Source organism: Empidonax traillii, unplaced genomic scaffold (assembly GCF_003031625.1).
Source record: "Empidonax traillii isolate 1590-97213 ecotype Southwest subspecies unplaced genomic scaffold, ASM303162v1 scaffold461:size861717, whole genome shotgun sequence".
Lineage (NCBI taxonomy): Eukaryota > Metazoa > Chordata > Aves > Passeriformes > Tyrannidae > Empidonax > Empidonax traillii.
The window spans coordinates 243,181-258,103 of NW_020955654.1; the positions used below are offsets into that span (position 1 = coordinate 243,181).

The following is a 14,923-nucleotide window of genomic DNA, read 5'->3' on the forward strand; positions in this document are numbered from 1 at the left end:
TCTCCACCGGGCCCACACCCCCACATCCCCCCTTATCCCCCTCAAATTTCCTCCGATTTCCCCCTATTTCCCCCCCCACGCCGCGATCCCCCTCGACCCCCCCTCACCGCGGGGGCTTCTCTCGTCGCCGCCGCGGGGCACGCTGGGAACTGTAGTCCCCGAGGGGCCGCGAGGCATGCCGGGATCCGTAGTCCTCGGCCCTCCGCGGGGCACGCCGGGATGCACCGCGATGCAAAGCGGGAGTTGTAGGCAGTCGCCGTGGCAACGAAAGGGGGAGCGGGAGGCGCCATTTCCCTCCCTTGGGCGCGGGGTGGAGGGGGAGGGGGAGCGCGCGAGGGACGCCGGGAGCGCTTCCGATTCCGGGGGCGGCGGCCGCGTGAGGGCTTGGGGGCCGCGCGCGCCAACCGGGAAGCGGGAGCGGGAAAAAGCGGGACCGGGAGCGGAAAGAAGCGGGGCTGGGAGCGAGGTTGCAGCTCCCTCCGGCCACCATGGCGCTCATCTGCTCCAGTGAGTGCGGGGGGGGGCACCGGGCAAAGGATGGGGGGCGCCTTTTTGTGGGGTTACCGGTTTATGGGGTTACCGGGCAGGGGGCACTGGTTTGTGGCGTCACCGGTTTAGGGGGCCGCCGGGTATGGGGCACTACTTTGTGGGGTTCCTGGTTTATGAGGTCTCCGGTTTCTGGGGTCGCCAGGCAGGGGGGCGCCGGGTATGGGGTCACCGGGCAAGGGGCACCGGTTTATGGCGTCGCCGGTTTATCGGGTCACCGGTTTATGGGGTCTCCGGGCATGGGGCACCAGTTTATGGCGTCACCGGTTTACGAGGTCGCTAGGCAAGGGGGCACCACTTTGTGGGGTTCCTGATTTGTGGGGTCACCTGTCTGTTGGGTCCCTGGGCAGGGGCTCACCGGTTTATGGGGTTCTCTGACTGAGGCTCATTCTGTTTTATGGGGTCAGTGGTCCGGGCGTCTCCAGGTTTTGGGGCTCACCGACTGGGGTCGCTGGGCAGGAGGTCGCCGTTTTATGGGCTTCCTGGGCAGGGGCTCACTGGTTTATGGGGTTCGCGGGTTGGGGGTCACCAGGGAGGAGGGTCACCAGTTTATGGGGTTCCCGAGCAGGGGGTCACCTGGTTATGGGCTCACTGGAGGGAAAGAGTCACCGGTTTATGGGGTTCCCAGGCTCGAGTGTTACTGAGAGAGGAGTTACTGGGAGAGGGGTGAGCAGTTTATGGGGTCACTGGAGGGGAGTCACTGGTTTGTGAGGTTCCCAGACTGGGGGTCACCATGCAGGGCGTCACTGGTTTATGGGGTTCCTGAGCAGAGGTCTCTGGTTTATGGGGTCTCTGGAGAGGGGTCATCATTTCATGGGGTTCCTGGACTGGGGCTTACCAGGCAGGGGGTCACTGGGTTATGGGGTTCCCACATTGGGAGTCACTGGGCAGGGATTTCCTGGGCTCGAGTGTTACTGGAGAGGAGTTACTGGGAAAGGGGTGAGCAGTTTATGGGGTTGCTGGTTTGTGGGGTTCGTGGACAGGGGGTCACCGAGGGGGGGGGTCACGGGTGGGGTTTTCCCAGCCCTGCAGAGTCACTGGGAGGGGGAATTCCCGGGCTCTGGGCAGGGTCCCCACGGGCAGGGCGCTGTGGCTCCATAACCCCCCGTTCCCGGGATTCCCAGTCTCCAACGAGGTGCCGGAGCACCCGTGCGTGTCGCCTGTGTCCAACCACGTGTACGAGCGGCGGCTGATCGAGAAGTACATTGCCGAGAACGGCACCGACCCTGTCAACAACCAGCCCCTGGCTGAGGAGCAGCTCATCGACATCAAAGGTGCCCCAGAACGCCGGCCTCTGCATTCCTGGGAATTTGTGGGGTGGCGGGAACCGGCACAGACACCCAGCGGGGGCGGGGATGGGAAGGGATTTCCTGAGGAATGGGAGAGCCTGGGGAGGTGAGATTGGAGTGCAGAGATCCTGAGGGATACTGAGGACACGGATGACCCTTTTCCTTGCCAGTTGCCCACCCGATCCGCCCCAAGCCCCCGTCGGCCACCAGCATCCCGGCCATCCTGAAAGCGCTGCAGGACGAGTGGGTAAGCCGCAGGGCCGTTCCCTGTGGGATGCTGGGTGGGATGGGTGTCCCTGGCTGATTGCTGGCGTGTCCCGCAGGATGCTGTGATGCTGCACAGCTTTACACTGCGGCAGCAGCTGCAGACCACGCGCCAGGAGCTGTCCCACGCCCTGTACCAGCACGACGCCGCCTGCCGCGTCATTGCCCGCCTCACCAAGGAGGTCACGGCCGCCAGGGAAGGTGGGTGCCTGTCCCATGGGAAACTTCCTGTTCCCGTGGGAACAGCTCTGTGCCCATTCCTGTCCCAACTTGCTGTGTTCCTGCAGCTCTGGCCACCCTGAAGCCCCAGGCTGGGCTCATTGTGCCCCAGGCGGTGCCGTCGGCACAGCCCAACGTGGCGGTGAGTCCCTGCTCCCTATCCTAGTCCTTCCCAGCCCTTTTCCTGCTCATTCCCACTGCCAATTCTCTCCTCTGCATGTCCCCCTACACCCCTGTTTCTCTGTCCCACGCAGGGTGCCGGGGAGGCCATGGATTTGGGAGAACTGGCAGGAATGACCCCAGAGATCATCCAGAAGGTAAGGGCTGCTCCGTGTGTCCTGCTCTCCCGTGGAATTCCCGACCCATGCCAACCCTCCTCTTATTTTCCAGCTCCAAGACAAGGCCACGGTGCTGACCACGGAGCGTAAAAAGGTGAGTAGCCTCATCTAAACATTCTATGGGAGCTGGGATGTGCTGTGTTCCAAGAGAGACCGATGTTTTTCCCCGTTTTCCAGAGGGGCAAGACTGTTCCTGAGGAGCTGGTGAAGCCAGAGGAGCTCAGCAAGTACCGGCAGATCGCCTCCCACGTGGTGAGTGCCAGGATGGGAAAAGGCTGGAAGACTGTGAGCTGGGAATCCCTTGAGGTTTCTGGATTCCTTTTGGGAGCATTTTCCTGCTTGTGGTATTAATTTGGGGTGTCCTGCCTCACACAGGGGCTGCACAGCGCCAGCATCCCAGGAATTCTGGCCTTGGATCTGTGTCCTTCTGACACCAACAAGATCCTTACTGGTAAGGCTGGAATGTGGCTGCCTGGAATGGTATCTCTGTGCTATTAAGAATTCAGGGTGGGACAATGGGGTGAGAGACTCCCTCCCCTCATGGCAAAGCTGCTGAGGGTAGGATTTCCCAGGAAAAGCAGGTGGGATTTGGAGTTGCTGGCCCCACACTCCCATCCCAGCACTTCCCGCTTGGTTTTCCAGGTGGGGCAGATAAAAATGTCATTGTGTTCGACAAGAGCTCGGAGCAGATCCTGGCCACGCTCAAAGGACACACCAAGAAGGTCACCAGTGTCGTCTTCCACCCATCCCAGGTGCCTGTGGCCTCTTCCCTCGAATCCAGGGTTCCTTAAGTTTGCATTTCAGGACCCTTTTCCACCAGATTCTCCACCTGGGAGCTCTGGGGCAGGTGAATCCTGCCCATGTTGACTTTCCTGGGTGGTCCCTGTTTAGGAGTTGGTGTTCTCGGCTTCTCCTGACGCCACGATCCGGATCTGGTCCATTCCCAATGCCTCCTGTGTCCAGGTGGTCCGTGCCCATGAGGGCTCCGTGACTGGGCTCAGCCTCCACGCCACCGGAGATTACCTGCTCAGCTCCTCGGATGACCAGGTGGGACACGTACCCTCCCATCCCACAGATCCCCCCCGTGCTTCCTACTCCTCTGGAGCCAATGTTCTTCCTGTCTTTTCCCAGTACTGGGCTTTCTCAGATATCCAGACGGGCCGTGTCCTCACCAAGGTGACAGATGAGAGCTCTGGATGTGGTAAGGATTAGGGATGAGTATCCCTATCCCAGGGGTCTCTGGGCTGTCCTTGAGTCTTCCCAGCCCTCGTGATTATTCCCAAGCCTGAGTGTCCCCATGTCTCTCCAGCTCTCACCTGTGCCCAGTTCCACCCAGACGGGCTCATTTTTGGGACGGGAACGATGGATTCGCAAATCAAGATCTGGGATCTGAAGGTAGGACTGGCCCTGATGTGGGAATGTCTGGGAGTCCAAGCAGTGGGACTTTAGGAACGTTTTAGGGAGTTTCTTCCTAAAGCCCCCAGTTTCAGCAGTGACCCCATAGCAGCGATTGGGGTTGTGCCAGGAAGGTCCGTTCATCCCGTTAGCTCCTGAGCGGAACATTGGCACGTTCCTCTGCTGTGATTCCCTGTCTAACCCCCTCATCCCCAGGAACGCACCAACGTGGCCAACTTCCCGGGACACTCTGGGCCCATCACCAGCATTGCCTTCTCCGAGAACGGATATTACCTGGCCACGGCCGCCGACGACTCCTCCGTCAAACTCTGGGATCTGCGCAAGCTCAAGAACTTCAAGACGCTGCAGCTGGACAACAACTTCGAGGTGTGTGACAGCATCTTCCCCTGCTCCCCTCCTGAAATGGGGTCAGCGTCCCAAAAACGCTTGGGAGCTTTTCCAACGCCTTGTTCCACTTCTCCTCCGCAGGTGAAATCCCTGATTTTCGACCAGAGTGGGACCTACCTGGCGCTGGGCGGGACCGACGTCCAGATCTACATCTGCAAGCAGTGGACGGAGATCCTGCACTTCACAGGTGAGGGATTGGGATGCTTTAGGTGGGCTGGGATCCATGGGAACCAGGGAGCCGTGACCTGGGAATGTTTTCCACCCTCAGAGCACAGTGGCCTGACTACGGGAGTGGCCTTTGGCCACCACACCAAGTTCATCGCGTCCACGGGGATGGACCGGAGCCTCAAGTTCTACAGCCTGTAATCCCGGGATCCCGCCAGGATTCGGGGTGGGAGGTGGGTGGGAATATCCATATGGGATTATCCAAATGGGAATACCCCAGTGGGATTATCAAGCTCCCCTGTCGTAGCTGTTGGTGCAAGGGGGAAGTTGGGCGTCGTCTTCCCCACACTCTGTGAATTCATTGTTTAGGGTTTTTTTTCCTAATTCCGTGTGTTTTCCGCCTTTAGAATTGTTTTGTGCTTGTAACTGATGTGAACCCCCTCCCCTGCCCCCTTATCCTTGTGCTTGTGGAATTTGGAGGCTGGGACGTGTGGAAGGAGGGAAGGAATGTGCAGATTTTTGTACGCAGTCACTTAGTTTCAGTATGGAAATAAAGGATTATTCCCTGTCATCCCATTGGGAAAAGGCTCCTTTAAAGGGTTTGGTGGGTACCAGCATAGGATTTGAGGGGCTGGGGATGTTTCCAGCTTAGGAATAGGGCTGAAGGATCCCCTTTCCTCCCACTCCCCGGATAAACCACCCCTGGAGCTGTGATTTGCACTGGTTTATTTTTCCAGCTTTCCCAGAGAAATCCAGCAGCATCAGGTAGAGGCAGGAGCTGTGAAGAGGAGATGAGTTAGAGGGATGAAGGGTTGTTTTGGGATGAAGGGGTTTTCAGGGAGCAGAGAGCACTCACCTCCTCAGCTTCTCCTAGAAACCTTGGGAAAGAGAATGCATCCCAGGGATGTGACTGTTCCCATTCCATCAGCCGTCCTGCTGTTCCCCAGAGACCGACGCGCTCCTGGCGGGAACAGAGGGTTAGGGTGGGAAAAGGAGGGCACATGGAGGGACCCGTAAATCTCGGGAAGCTCCTGGACTTACGTGAGGTTGCTCCCAGCTGGCAGGAGGGGCGGCACGGCTCTGGCTGGGCCAGGTGGCACACAGAGGCACTGCAGGAAATGTACACCTGGGAAACACAGGTGGGGTGGGATCAGCTGGAGACCCCCAGAAAGGGGCTTCAAGGCTTGGGGAAGACTCCCAAAAAAGCAGCTTCAAGCTTTGGGGAAGACCTGTAAGGGGACTCCTATCCTTGAGGAAGCAGCAAAAAGGGGAGTTCAGAGCTGGGATGAATTTGGGATGAGGGATTCCCAACACTGGGACCCCTGCAAATGCACAACCCACCTCTCCCTCCATCACGGCCATCCCGGGAGGCTCCACAAAGGTGAAGGTGGAGATGACAAACCGCTGGTAGTGGCTCGGGAATGGCAGCTCCGGAGAGGCTGGACCCACTGGCACCATCTGTGTCTGGTAATTGTCCCCCTGGAAGGGACACCTGGACAGGCAGCAAAGACCCTCTGTGGGCACCATCCATCCGCCCTCATTTCCATCCCCCCAATCCCACTCCACTCACCCGTCCACCAGGATGGGCCACTGGGGCTGGGAAGCGGCACTGGAGCCAGGAGAGGCCCAGCACTGGTGGAGCACCAGCACCAGGTTGGGATCCGTCTTCTGGAGCAGCCGGACTTCCACGAAAATGGGGTCCCTGAGCACTCTCACCAAGGGGAAGTCGCCCATGGGGTGGTAGGAGCTGTAGGATTCATCTGTGGGAATGTTGGGAGGGTTGAACGGAATGGGGAGCGGGATTGGGAGCCGGGATTGGGGTGGGAAGCCGGGAATCGCTCACCGGTGGCGATCCGGAGCTGGAGCCCCAGCGGTCCCGGCACTGCCAGCGGAGCAGCCGTGGGGGGCACAGCCACCTCCATTCCCAAGGGAAGGAAGTCACTGGCATTGTAGATGCACCGAGCTTGGAGACTGGGAATGGGCAGAGGAAGTTGGAAGACTCCCAAGTCCTCCATCCGCCCCTTACAGCATCACCTCTCCCAGCCCAAATTGGGGGGGAAAGCCGGGAATTTGGCAGGAGCAAGGATTGGCTTGATGGCGGGGGGGAGGGGGGGAAGGATTGGATTTCCAGAGGGGAATCCTGGCTCTGTCTGGCTTTTCCTGCCTTTCCCTTACATGTAGACGCTGTCGCGGGTGATGAAGCCACGGGAGGATCCCTGGACATCGATGGTGGAGATCAGCTGGTTCTCGTAGATCAGCCGGTCCTCGATAACCTGGAGGAGACATGGGAACAGGGAACATCCTGAGGGATCCACGGATCAGGATCTTAGACAGGAGGCAGAGTGGAAGTGAGTTCTTTATACTGAATTGTGTTATGGAGCTGGGAGCATCCCAGGGGATAAATGGATCAGGGTTTGAGGCATGAGACAGAGGATAGATTCCTTATCCTGGCTTGGGTTTTCGAGGTGGAAACATGGAGCTGGGAACATTCTGGGGGATCCATGGATCAGAGACTGAGGCACAAAGCAGTGCAGGTGAATTCCTTATCCTGAAGGGGGTTATGGAGTTGGGAGCATCCTGGGGGATAAATGGATCAGGGACTGAGGCAGAGGCTGGATGAGCATTTTGTTCTGAGTGTTTCCTGCCCCTCTCCAATCCCCTGGGGGGCTCAGGGGTCTCCCGGTACCTGCAGGGTGGTCCCGCAGTGGGTGACTGGGAAGCGGAACATGACAGAGCTCTCGGTGACGCGGAAGGGCTCACATCCTGCCTGGCTCCTGGCCAACCGCACACTGTCCAGGTTGTAGGGCTGCACGGCCATTCCCCGCGGGACCACCAGGATAAACTGCCCCTCCCGCAGGCACTGCACGGTGGCTGTGGCGCCACGGAGAGATTTCCATCACCCTGGTGCCACGGGGATTCCTGGGATACCCCTCCTTGAGTGTCCTACCGGTGTTCCCGTAGTAGCAGGGTGTGGCACGGTCCGTGTCTTCGTAGCAGCATCCCGCCTGGATGCAGCCATCCCGTCCCTGTGGAGCCACGCACGGCATCCGACCCACCGGCACCTGGCACTGCTCCCGCGTCAGTTGCATTCCTGAGGGCGGGAAGGGACAGGACACCGCCCTCAGGAACTGCCCCGTCACAAAGTCCCCCTGACAAGTCGTGGAATTGTTGGGTTGGAAAAACTCTCTCAGGTCACGGAGTCCAACTGTTCCCACAGAAATGCTGAGAGGCCACCACGTCCCCAAGTGCTACAGCCACGTGTTTTTGGTAGGATGCTTCTAGATACGGTGTCCAGGGCTGCACAGCCCTTTCCATGTAGAATTTTCCCTGATATCCAACCCAAACCTGCCCCAGCACAACTTGATGCCAGTTCCTCTTATCCCAGCCCCTTATCCAGCCCTCAGATCCGGGGCTGCATCCCTTCATCCCGCTTTTCCACTATACCTGCCCCTCCTGAAGGGTAGAAGAGTGCCGTGGGCTGGAGCAGGCTGGGCGGAGTGTGGATCCCAGGATGCAGCAATCCAGGCTGGAGTCCGGGGCTGATCAAACCCGGCCAGGCTGAGAGTCGCGGGTTCACTAAAGGCGGACTGGGATGGCCAGGATGGACCAGCCCAGTGTAGCTTGGGAGCCCAGTTTGTGAGCTGGAGGGAAAACTGGGCTGAGCTATTCCTGGCTGGTTGGGGAGCTGAGATCCTGGGCGCAGGAATCCTGCTGGAGGGTGAGCACCAGCAGCAGCCAAAACAGGTGAGTTTTGGGATGCAGACCCTGAACGATGCCCTGGCTGGGTCTGACTCCCGGCATACACTGGACTGGGAGGGTTTTGGAATACAAACCCTGGACGAAGCCCTGGTGGATTTTGAGTCCCAGAATGCACTGGACTGGGAGGATTTTGGGATACAGGCCCTGGACGAAGCCCTGGCTGGATCTGACTCCCAACATACACCGGACTGAGAGGATTTGGCCTCGGCCCTGGACGAGGCCCTGGCTGGGTTTGACTCTCGAAGTGCACAGGACGGGGAGAATTTTGGGACACAGGGCCTGGACGAAGTTCTGGTTGGTTTTGACCCTCGGGATTCAGTGAACTGGGATGGTCTGGGAATACAACCCCTGGGCGAAGCCCTGGTTGAGTCTGACTCCCGGGATTCACTGAAATGGGATGGTTTGGGAGTACAAACCCTGGGCGAAAGTGCCCTGGCTGGGTCTGACTCCCAGAATTCACCAAACTGGGAGGGTTTTGGGATACAAACTGCGGGCGAAGGCCTGGCCAAGTTTGACCCCCAGGATGCCTCATACGGGGAGAATTTTGGGATGCAAGGCCTGGCTGGGTCTGACCCCCAAGGTGGGAGGGCTGCACTCCCGGGCGGTTGAAGCCCCCCTGGGTATTGGAGACAGGACGAATCCCATTAGACTCGGATGGAAGCCCTGGGTGAACTGGGTTGGAGTGGGGCGAAATCCTGGGAAGCACCAAGCTGGGCTCATTCCGTGCCACAGCATGAACCTGCTCTGAGTGGGTGTGGGATGAGAGCTGGGATCCTGCCAGGGTGAGGGAGGACGGGGAGACGTGGTGCTGGAGACCAGCATGGGAGACCAGGATTCCGTTATCCTGGCCCCGCTCCGGGCTGCCATCCGGGCGTGTGTCGGAGCCACCCGGCTTTGGGCAGGTCATGTTGACCTCGGAGGAGGTGACCAGGAACCCACTGGGAAGCAGCTCCTCCAGCTGCACCCTCAGGATGTATCGGTTCTCCTGCAGTGGGATATGAGGGATAGTGACCTCCATCCAATGGAAAAGGGGCAGGGAAAGGGGTAGGAATGTCACCTGGAGCAGGACATGGCAGCCCTTGTATCCAGAGGAGAAGATGACGGATCCATCCTCCCCAGAGTTGAGCCGGTGGAGGCAGATGGAGCAGTTTGCCACATCAAAGTGGGTCCCAAACTCATCTGGTGGGACACCATGGACACAGGGAAGTGACACATCTGGATGCCGGGATGCTCCCTAGGGTGGTGGGTGCACAGAAACCCCCGCGGCAGCACCAACACCTCGTTCAAGCCATTGGTGTTATCCCATGGAAAAACTGAGGTTTCAGGGATCCAGCACCCCAAGGGGATCCGGGGATTCTTCCCACACTCACCCAGGACCTTGAAGCGGACGGAGCGGCCGTGGGACGGGAATACCAGGAGTTGCATTCCCAACTCTCCACAGGTGTAGCGGTGCCGCAGGAAGGACACGCTGGCCCTGGGCCACGGGGCCAGGAGGAAGAGGAGCAGGAGGAAGGAGAAGCTCCGTCCCATGGTGGTATGAGCCAGGTGGCACACGGGGCTGTCCCACACGGATTTATATCCGGAGGGCTGGGATGCGGGGGGAATCAGCTGAGCAGGCGGGATGAGCTCTGCCCCGGGCTCCTCGCTTCCGTGCCAACGGCAACCTCAGTGCCCTGGCCCTGGGATCACCTCCCGTGGCTGTGTCACGGTGACCTGGGACAAACAGAGCTTATCCCACGCTTGGAAAACTCCCAGTGAACAGGATGCCCAGCTGGATCCAGGAGGGAAGAAAGGGTGGCGTGTGCCCCAATTCCTGCTTGCCACAGGTAACATCTGGACATGCCTTTCCTGTGGGACTGGGACCCTGCAGGGGGACTGCGGGGCACAGTGGCACAGTCCCAGTAGGTCTGGGGAACTAGGACTGGGAATTTGTCTCCAAATCACTGCCACCAGCAGTGCCCCCAGGGAATGCAAAGTCCTCCATGGAGCACTTTGTGCGTTCCCTCTGCCTCCCTTTCCAGAAGTTTCCCTTCTGGGATTTATCTTTACTGTGGATTAAACTAAGTCACCCTCCGGTCTCTCCCAGAGTGACAGGCACAGCCATTCCCTGTTCTCTGCCCTGGGGTGGGAATGGGGCCGTGCCAGCTCCCAGCAGCACTGGGATCCTGGTGGGAAGGTGTGTGGGACTGGGGGGCTGGATGTGATCCTCTAAAACCTCATCAGGAAGCGATGGCAGATATGTATGGCTGATATATGTTCTAGATGTGTCTGATATGTGTCCTATATTTCTTTTATATATATGTATATATATATATATATATATATATATATATATGTGAGATAGATGTCCTATATATGTCCAGTATAGGTCGGACCTATGTCTGATATATCTCCTATAGATGTCCTATATATATATGTCCAATGTTTGATATATGCCCTATAGATATCCTATATGTGTGTCCTTTATGTGTCCCATATATATCCTATATAACTGTCCATCTGTCCTATATACATGTCCTAGATATGCCCTAAAGATGCCCTCTAGATGTCCCATATACACGTCCAATATAAGTCCATATGTATGCTATGTATGTCCCACACAGCTTCCTCAGAAGCACAACCAGGATCCAAGGGGTGCCACTTTATTCCCCTTGGCACCAATCCCGGTATTCCCAACCCCCTTTCCCACTCCCTCACAGCTTCATGGCGGCAGCCGGGCCCAGCTGCTGCTCCAGGAACTGGACAATCTCGTGCCAGGAATGTTCCTGGGCACGGGCATGGGGCTGGGGCTCCCCCCCCCAGGCCACGGGCCGGGGGGTGCCACGGATGCTGGAGATGCTGCACAGGGGAGAGCCGGGGGGCTCGATGAGGTGCCCAGCACCAGGATACGACAGGAGCCGCCCACTCTCTGGAGGCATCCGCTCCAGGGCCAGCTGGGCGAAGAGCTTGCTGTTGAAGCTCCGGTCGGCCTCTCCCACCACGAACAGCACCTTCCCACGGATCTTCTCCACCGGGATGGCCGAGGCGCGGTAGGCGGGGTCCCGGGGGTCAGCGAAGACGGCCGAGTTGTCCATGGCTCCCACCTCAGTGAGGAGGACGCGCTCCAAGCGGTAAGGGATGGGCGGGATGTGCAGGTCCTTGTAGACCAGGGGGTTGCCGTGGAGAAAGGCCGTGCCGTTGATCCACACCGTGGCCACCACCTGCGGCAGGAAGCTGGCCATGGCCAGGGCCACCTCCGCGCCTTTGGAGACACCCACCACGCCCAGGCCGGGGCCTCGCACCTGGAGAGGGGGCATACGGAGCTGGCTGGGAGGTTGATGGGATGGCACCAGGGCATTCCCAGTCCTGGGGAGAACACCCTCATTGGGACATTGCTGATCACCAGGATGTTCCTTGCTTGCCAGGATACCTCTGGGACACCCCCTGGGCAGCGGGACAAGGATGTCTTCATGGGATGTCCCTGGTCCCCCGGACATCCTGCTCACTGGATGCCCCTGGTCCCTGGGATATTCCCAGTTCTCAGAACAACCCTGGGGCATTACTGGGACATTCCTGGTTGCTGGGACATTCCTGGGAGATCACTAGGATGGCCCTGGTCACATAGGATGCCACCAGCCCCTGAGACGTTCCTGGTGTTCAGGACAATTCCTGGTCATCACAGGGACATCCCTGGTAGCGTGGCCATCCCACTCACCAGGCTGCCCCTGTCCCCAGGACATCCCAGCTCACAGATGCTCCTCTCCACACTCCAGAACTCACCTTGGGATGCTGGAGGAGGAAATCCGCTGCCTCCTCAAAGTATTCCAGGTCGAGCTGGGCCAGGACTCGGGGCAGGTCGTCGTAGGCGAAGAAGGCAAGGGCCAGCACGGCAAAGCCCCGGCTGGCCAGGAGTCCCGCCCGGAATTCGATCAGCCCCCCTGCACCTCCGAACATGTCAATCACCCCCGGGAAGGGGCCTGGACCTGCAGGAAGACAGAGAATGTCAGGGATGAGGAGCCACCTGCATCCTGCATCCTCGGGATTACAAGGTTGGACAATCCTAGGGTGCAAGTTGGGTATCCCTGGGGGGTCTTGAGGTTCAGTATCCTGGGGGGTCACAATCTGGGTATCATGTCTGTGATTCCCAAGGCTGGGTCCTGATGTTTGTTATCCCAGGGATAACAAGGTTGGGCATCCTGGGAGTCCTAATGTTTGCTATCCCAGGGGTGCCAAGACTGGACATCCCGAGGTTCCTGAGGTTTGGCAACCCAGGGATCCCAAGGTTTTGGCATCCCACAGGTCCTGAGAATAGGCATCCTGTTTGATATCCCAGGAGTCCCAGGGCTGGGCATCCCAAGGTTTCATATCCCAGAGGTCTCGAGGTTTGGCATCCTGGGGGTCTTGATGTTTGTTATCCCAGGGATCCCAAGGTTCAGTATCCCGGGGTTCCCAAGGCTGGGCAAGTGGGGGTCCTGATGTTTGATATCCCAGGGATCCCAAGACTGGGCATCCCAGGGCTGGTCATCCCAAGGCTCCAGAGTCCGAGCATCTGGGAGTCCTGCTGTTCGTTATCCCAGGGGTCCCGAGGCTGTGCATCCCAGGATTCCCGCTCCGCAGTGCTCACCAGGAGGTAGGAACAGGGCCCCTCGGACCCTTCCCTCACGGACGGGCACCCGCTGCACTCCAGGCCCCACGTACCACCGCTCGGCCTCGCACCATCCCAGCGGCTGCTCCTGCGGCTCTGTGCCCAGCCGGAGCCCATCGAACACTTCCAGCCGCACCAGGAAGGGGCTCCCGGCCACATCCCGCTTCACCAGCCGGCGGAAAAGCGTGTCGGGCTGCAGGAACCAGAAGAGCCCCATGGGCCACACGCCGGAGTAGCTGCCTCCCAGCGCGGCGTGGCTCCCGGGATCCACCTCTCCCGATCCATCAGCACGGAAGAAGGCGCGGGACTGGAAGCAATCGCCGTGCTCGTCCTTCAGCCAAGCGCGGAGGGTGATGAGTTGGGATGGGGACAGTCCCCGCACCCGGACCTGCACCGGCCGGTCAGCCAGCGAGGACCGCGGTGTCACTGTCACCTCCACCATGGTGCACCTGGAAAAGGGATCGTCCTGAGCGTCTCAAGGGATTGCAGTGCCAGGCAGGGGGCTGGCAGCAGGGAGCGTCCCAGGGATCCTCTCAGGAGAGATAACGGGATGACATGGCGAGGTAGATTTGTGGTCCGGATAGTCCTGCTGGCATCCCTGCTTCTCTGTCCCCATCCCTCCCTCCCTGGATCCCATCCCCTCCTTCCCTGTCCTTATCTCTCCCTCCCTGGATGCCATTCCCTTCTTCCTTGTCCTCATCCCTCCCTCCTTCCTGATCCTCGTCCCTCCTTCCCTGATCCCTGTCCTCATCTCTTCTTCCCCGTCCTTACCCCTTCCTCCCTGGAACCCATCCCCTCCTTCTCTGATCCATGGCACCTCCTTCCTTGTCCTTATCTCTCCCTCCCTGGATCTCATCCCCTCCTTCCCTGTTCTTATCTCTCCCTCCCTGGATCCAATCCCCTCCTCCCCTAATCCCCATCCCTCCTTCCCTAGTCCCTGTCTCCTCCTTCCTGTCCCCTCCTTCATTCTCATCTCTTCTTCCCTGGTCCCTGTCCCCCCCTTCCATGTCCCCATCTCCTACTTCCCTAGTTCTCGTCCCTCCTTCACCGATCCTTCCTTCCCTTATCCCCACCCCCTGGCCCCAAGCCCCCCCTCCAGCGCCCCCAAAACTTGCCCGGCAGCAGCACCACCCCTTTTCCATGTCTCCCAGCCCCGGCATTCCCAACACCCACCGTCCCCTCTCCCCCTCCTCCTCCTCCGTGCCCCCCGGGGGCCGGAGCAGGGCGGGGCTCCAACGGCCCCGAGCCCCCCAATCCCGAATGCTCCCTGTTGCCTCTCCGGGAATGCGGAACAAAGGGGTTTGGCCCCAGTCCCGCCCTGGGAGGAGACACCGCGTTCTCCCAGGTCCACCCCACCAGGAAATCAGCCCCTTCAAGCCCCGAGGCCACTGGAACGGGCTCCCAATTCCCCCCCTCTCTTACCCCGCTGGGCAAAGGCTCTGTGGGCTCTGGAGAGGGAGAGGCCGGGATTGAGTATTCCTTGGAAATCATTAACCCGGGAAGCAGGAGGGCAGAGGGCTGCCCGTGACCCCGTGCCAGGCTGGCAACTGCCACACCCCACAGCTCTCGCCAGCTTCCCTCCCTTTCCCTGTGGCAGCCCTTGATCTGGACACGGGTGGGACCCCCCTTATCCCATTCCAGGGGGTTCTGTCTGGGGGGGGCTCAGGGCCAGCTCCCACTGGGAACCCCATTCCCACCCATCCCAGGGCTTCCTGCTGCTTCCTGTAGTGCTGTTTTCCACCCCAGTGCCCATCTTGTCCCACCCTCCCCAGGGTCTCTTTATCCCATTTCTCCCCATGAATGAAAAAAGGGTGTTCCTGAAGCAAGAAAAACCAGGAATGTGAAGAAATCCACACGGATTTCCTACCCTGAGCCTCTTCCTTCCATCCCCCCCGCCACCCCCAGATTCCCAGCCC

At 59.4% G+C, this 14,923-nt stretch overlaps 4 protein-coding genes across 5 annotated transcripts in view; 1 reads left to right on the top strand and 3 right to left on the bottom strand.

Annotated features, from left to right (window-relative positions):
* Positions 1 to 201, bottom strand: part of TMEM109 (transmembrane protein 109) — a 2,914-nt gene extending 2,713 nt beyond the window's left edge. Inside the window, exon 1 of the mRNA XM_027895562.1 lies at positions 111 to 201. The gene's annotated coding sequence lies outside the window, so the exon portion shown is untranslated. The remainder of the gene's footprint in view (positions 1 to 110) is intronic.
* A 176-nt stretch (positions 202 to 377) lies between these two features.
* PRPF19 (pre-mRNA processing factor 19) lies at positions 378 to 5,200 on the top strand. The gene is made up of 16 exons (XM_027895544.1): positions 378 to 507; positions 1,671 to 1,820; positions 2,006 to 2,082; positions 2,159 to 2,300; positions 2,387 to 2,460; positions 2,573 to 2,635; positions 2,709 to 2,750; positions 2,834 to 2,908; positions 3,032 to 3,107; positions 3,299 to 3,408; positions 3,548 to 3,703; positions 3,788 to 3,857; positions 3,966 to 4,051; positions 4,268 to 4,438; positions 4,541 to 4,646; positions 4,728 to 5,200. Exons 1-16 carry the CDS (start codon positions 489 to 491, stop codon positions 4,823 to 4,825), a joined length of 1,515 nt encoding a protein of 504 aa, XP_027751345.1. The 5' UTR covers positions 378 to 488; the 3' UTR covers positions 4,826 to 5,200.
* Positions 5,201 to 5,436: 236 nt separating this feature from the next.
* On the bottom strand, positions 5,437 to 9,929 carry ZP1 (zona pellucida glycoprotein 1). Its single transcript, XM_027895570.1, has 11 exons — positions 9,754 to 9,929; positions 9,441 to 9,562; positions 8,069 to 9,368; positions 7,572 to 7,715; positions 7,311 to 7,495; positions 6,800 to 6,897; positions 6,468 to 6,595; positions 6,195 to 6,384; positions 5,966 to 6,116; positions 5,666 to 5,750; positions 5,437 to 5,585 (listed from the first exon to the last, which is right to left on the bottom strand). The coding sequence occupies exons 1-11, from the start codon at positions 9,911 to 9,913 to the stop codon at positions 5,485 to 5,487; spliced, it is 2,664 nt and encodes an 887-aa protein (XP_027751371.1). The 5' UTR covers positions 9,914 to 9,929; the 3' UTR covers positions 5,437 to 5,484.
* A 1,086-nt stretch (positions 9,930 to 11,015) lies between these two features.
* Positions 11,016 to 14,544, bottom strand: LOC114063343 (acyl-coenzyme A amino acid N-acyltransferase 2-like). Of its 2 annotated transcripts, none has more exons than XM_027895549.1 (4): positions 14,430 to 14,544; positions 12,987 to 13,456; positions 12,143 to 12,345; positions 11,016 to 11,664 (listed from the first exon to the last, which is right to left on the bottom strand). In XM_027895549.1, the coding sequence occupies exons 2-4, from the start codon at positions 13,447 to 13,449 to the stop codon at positions 11,077 to 11,079; spliced, it is 1,254 nt and encodes a 417-aa protein (XP_027751350.1). In that variant the 5' UTR covers positions 13,450 to 13,456; positions 14,430 to 14,544; the 3' UTR covers positions 11,016 to 11,076. The 2 variants fall into 2 exon arrangements, with proteins under 2 accessions (XP_027751350.1, XP_027751351.1); XM_027895550.1 differs by lacking the exon at positions 14,430 to 14,544 and adding an exon at positions 14,181 to 14,396.
* Between the last annotated feature and the right edge of the window lie 379 nt (positions 14,545 to 14,923).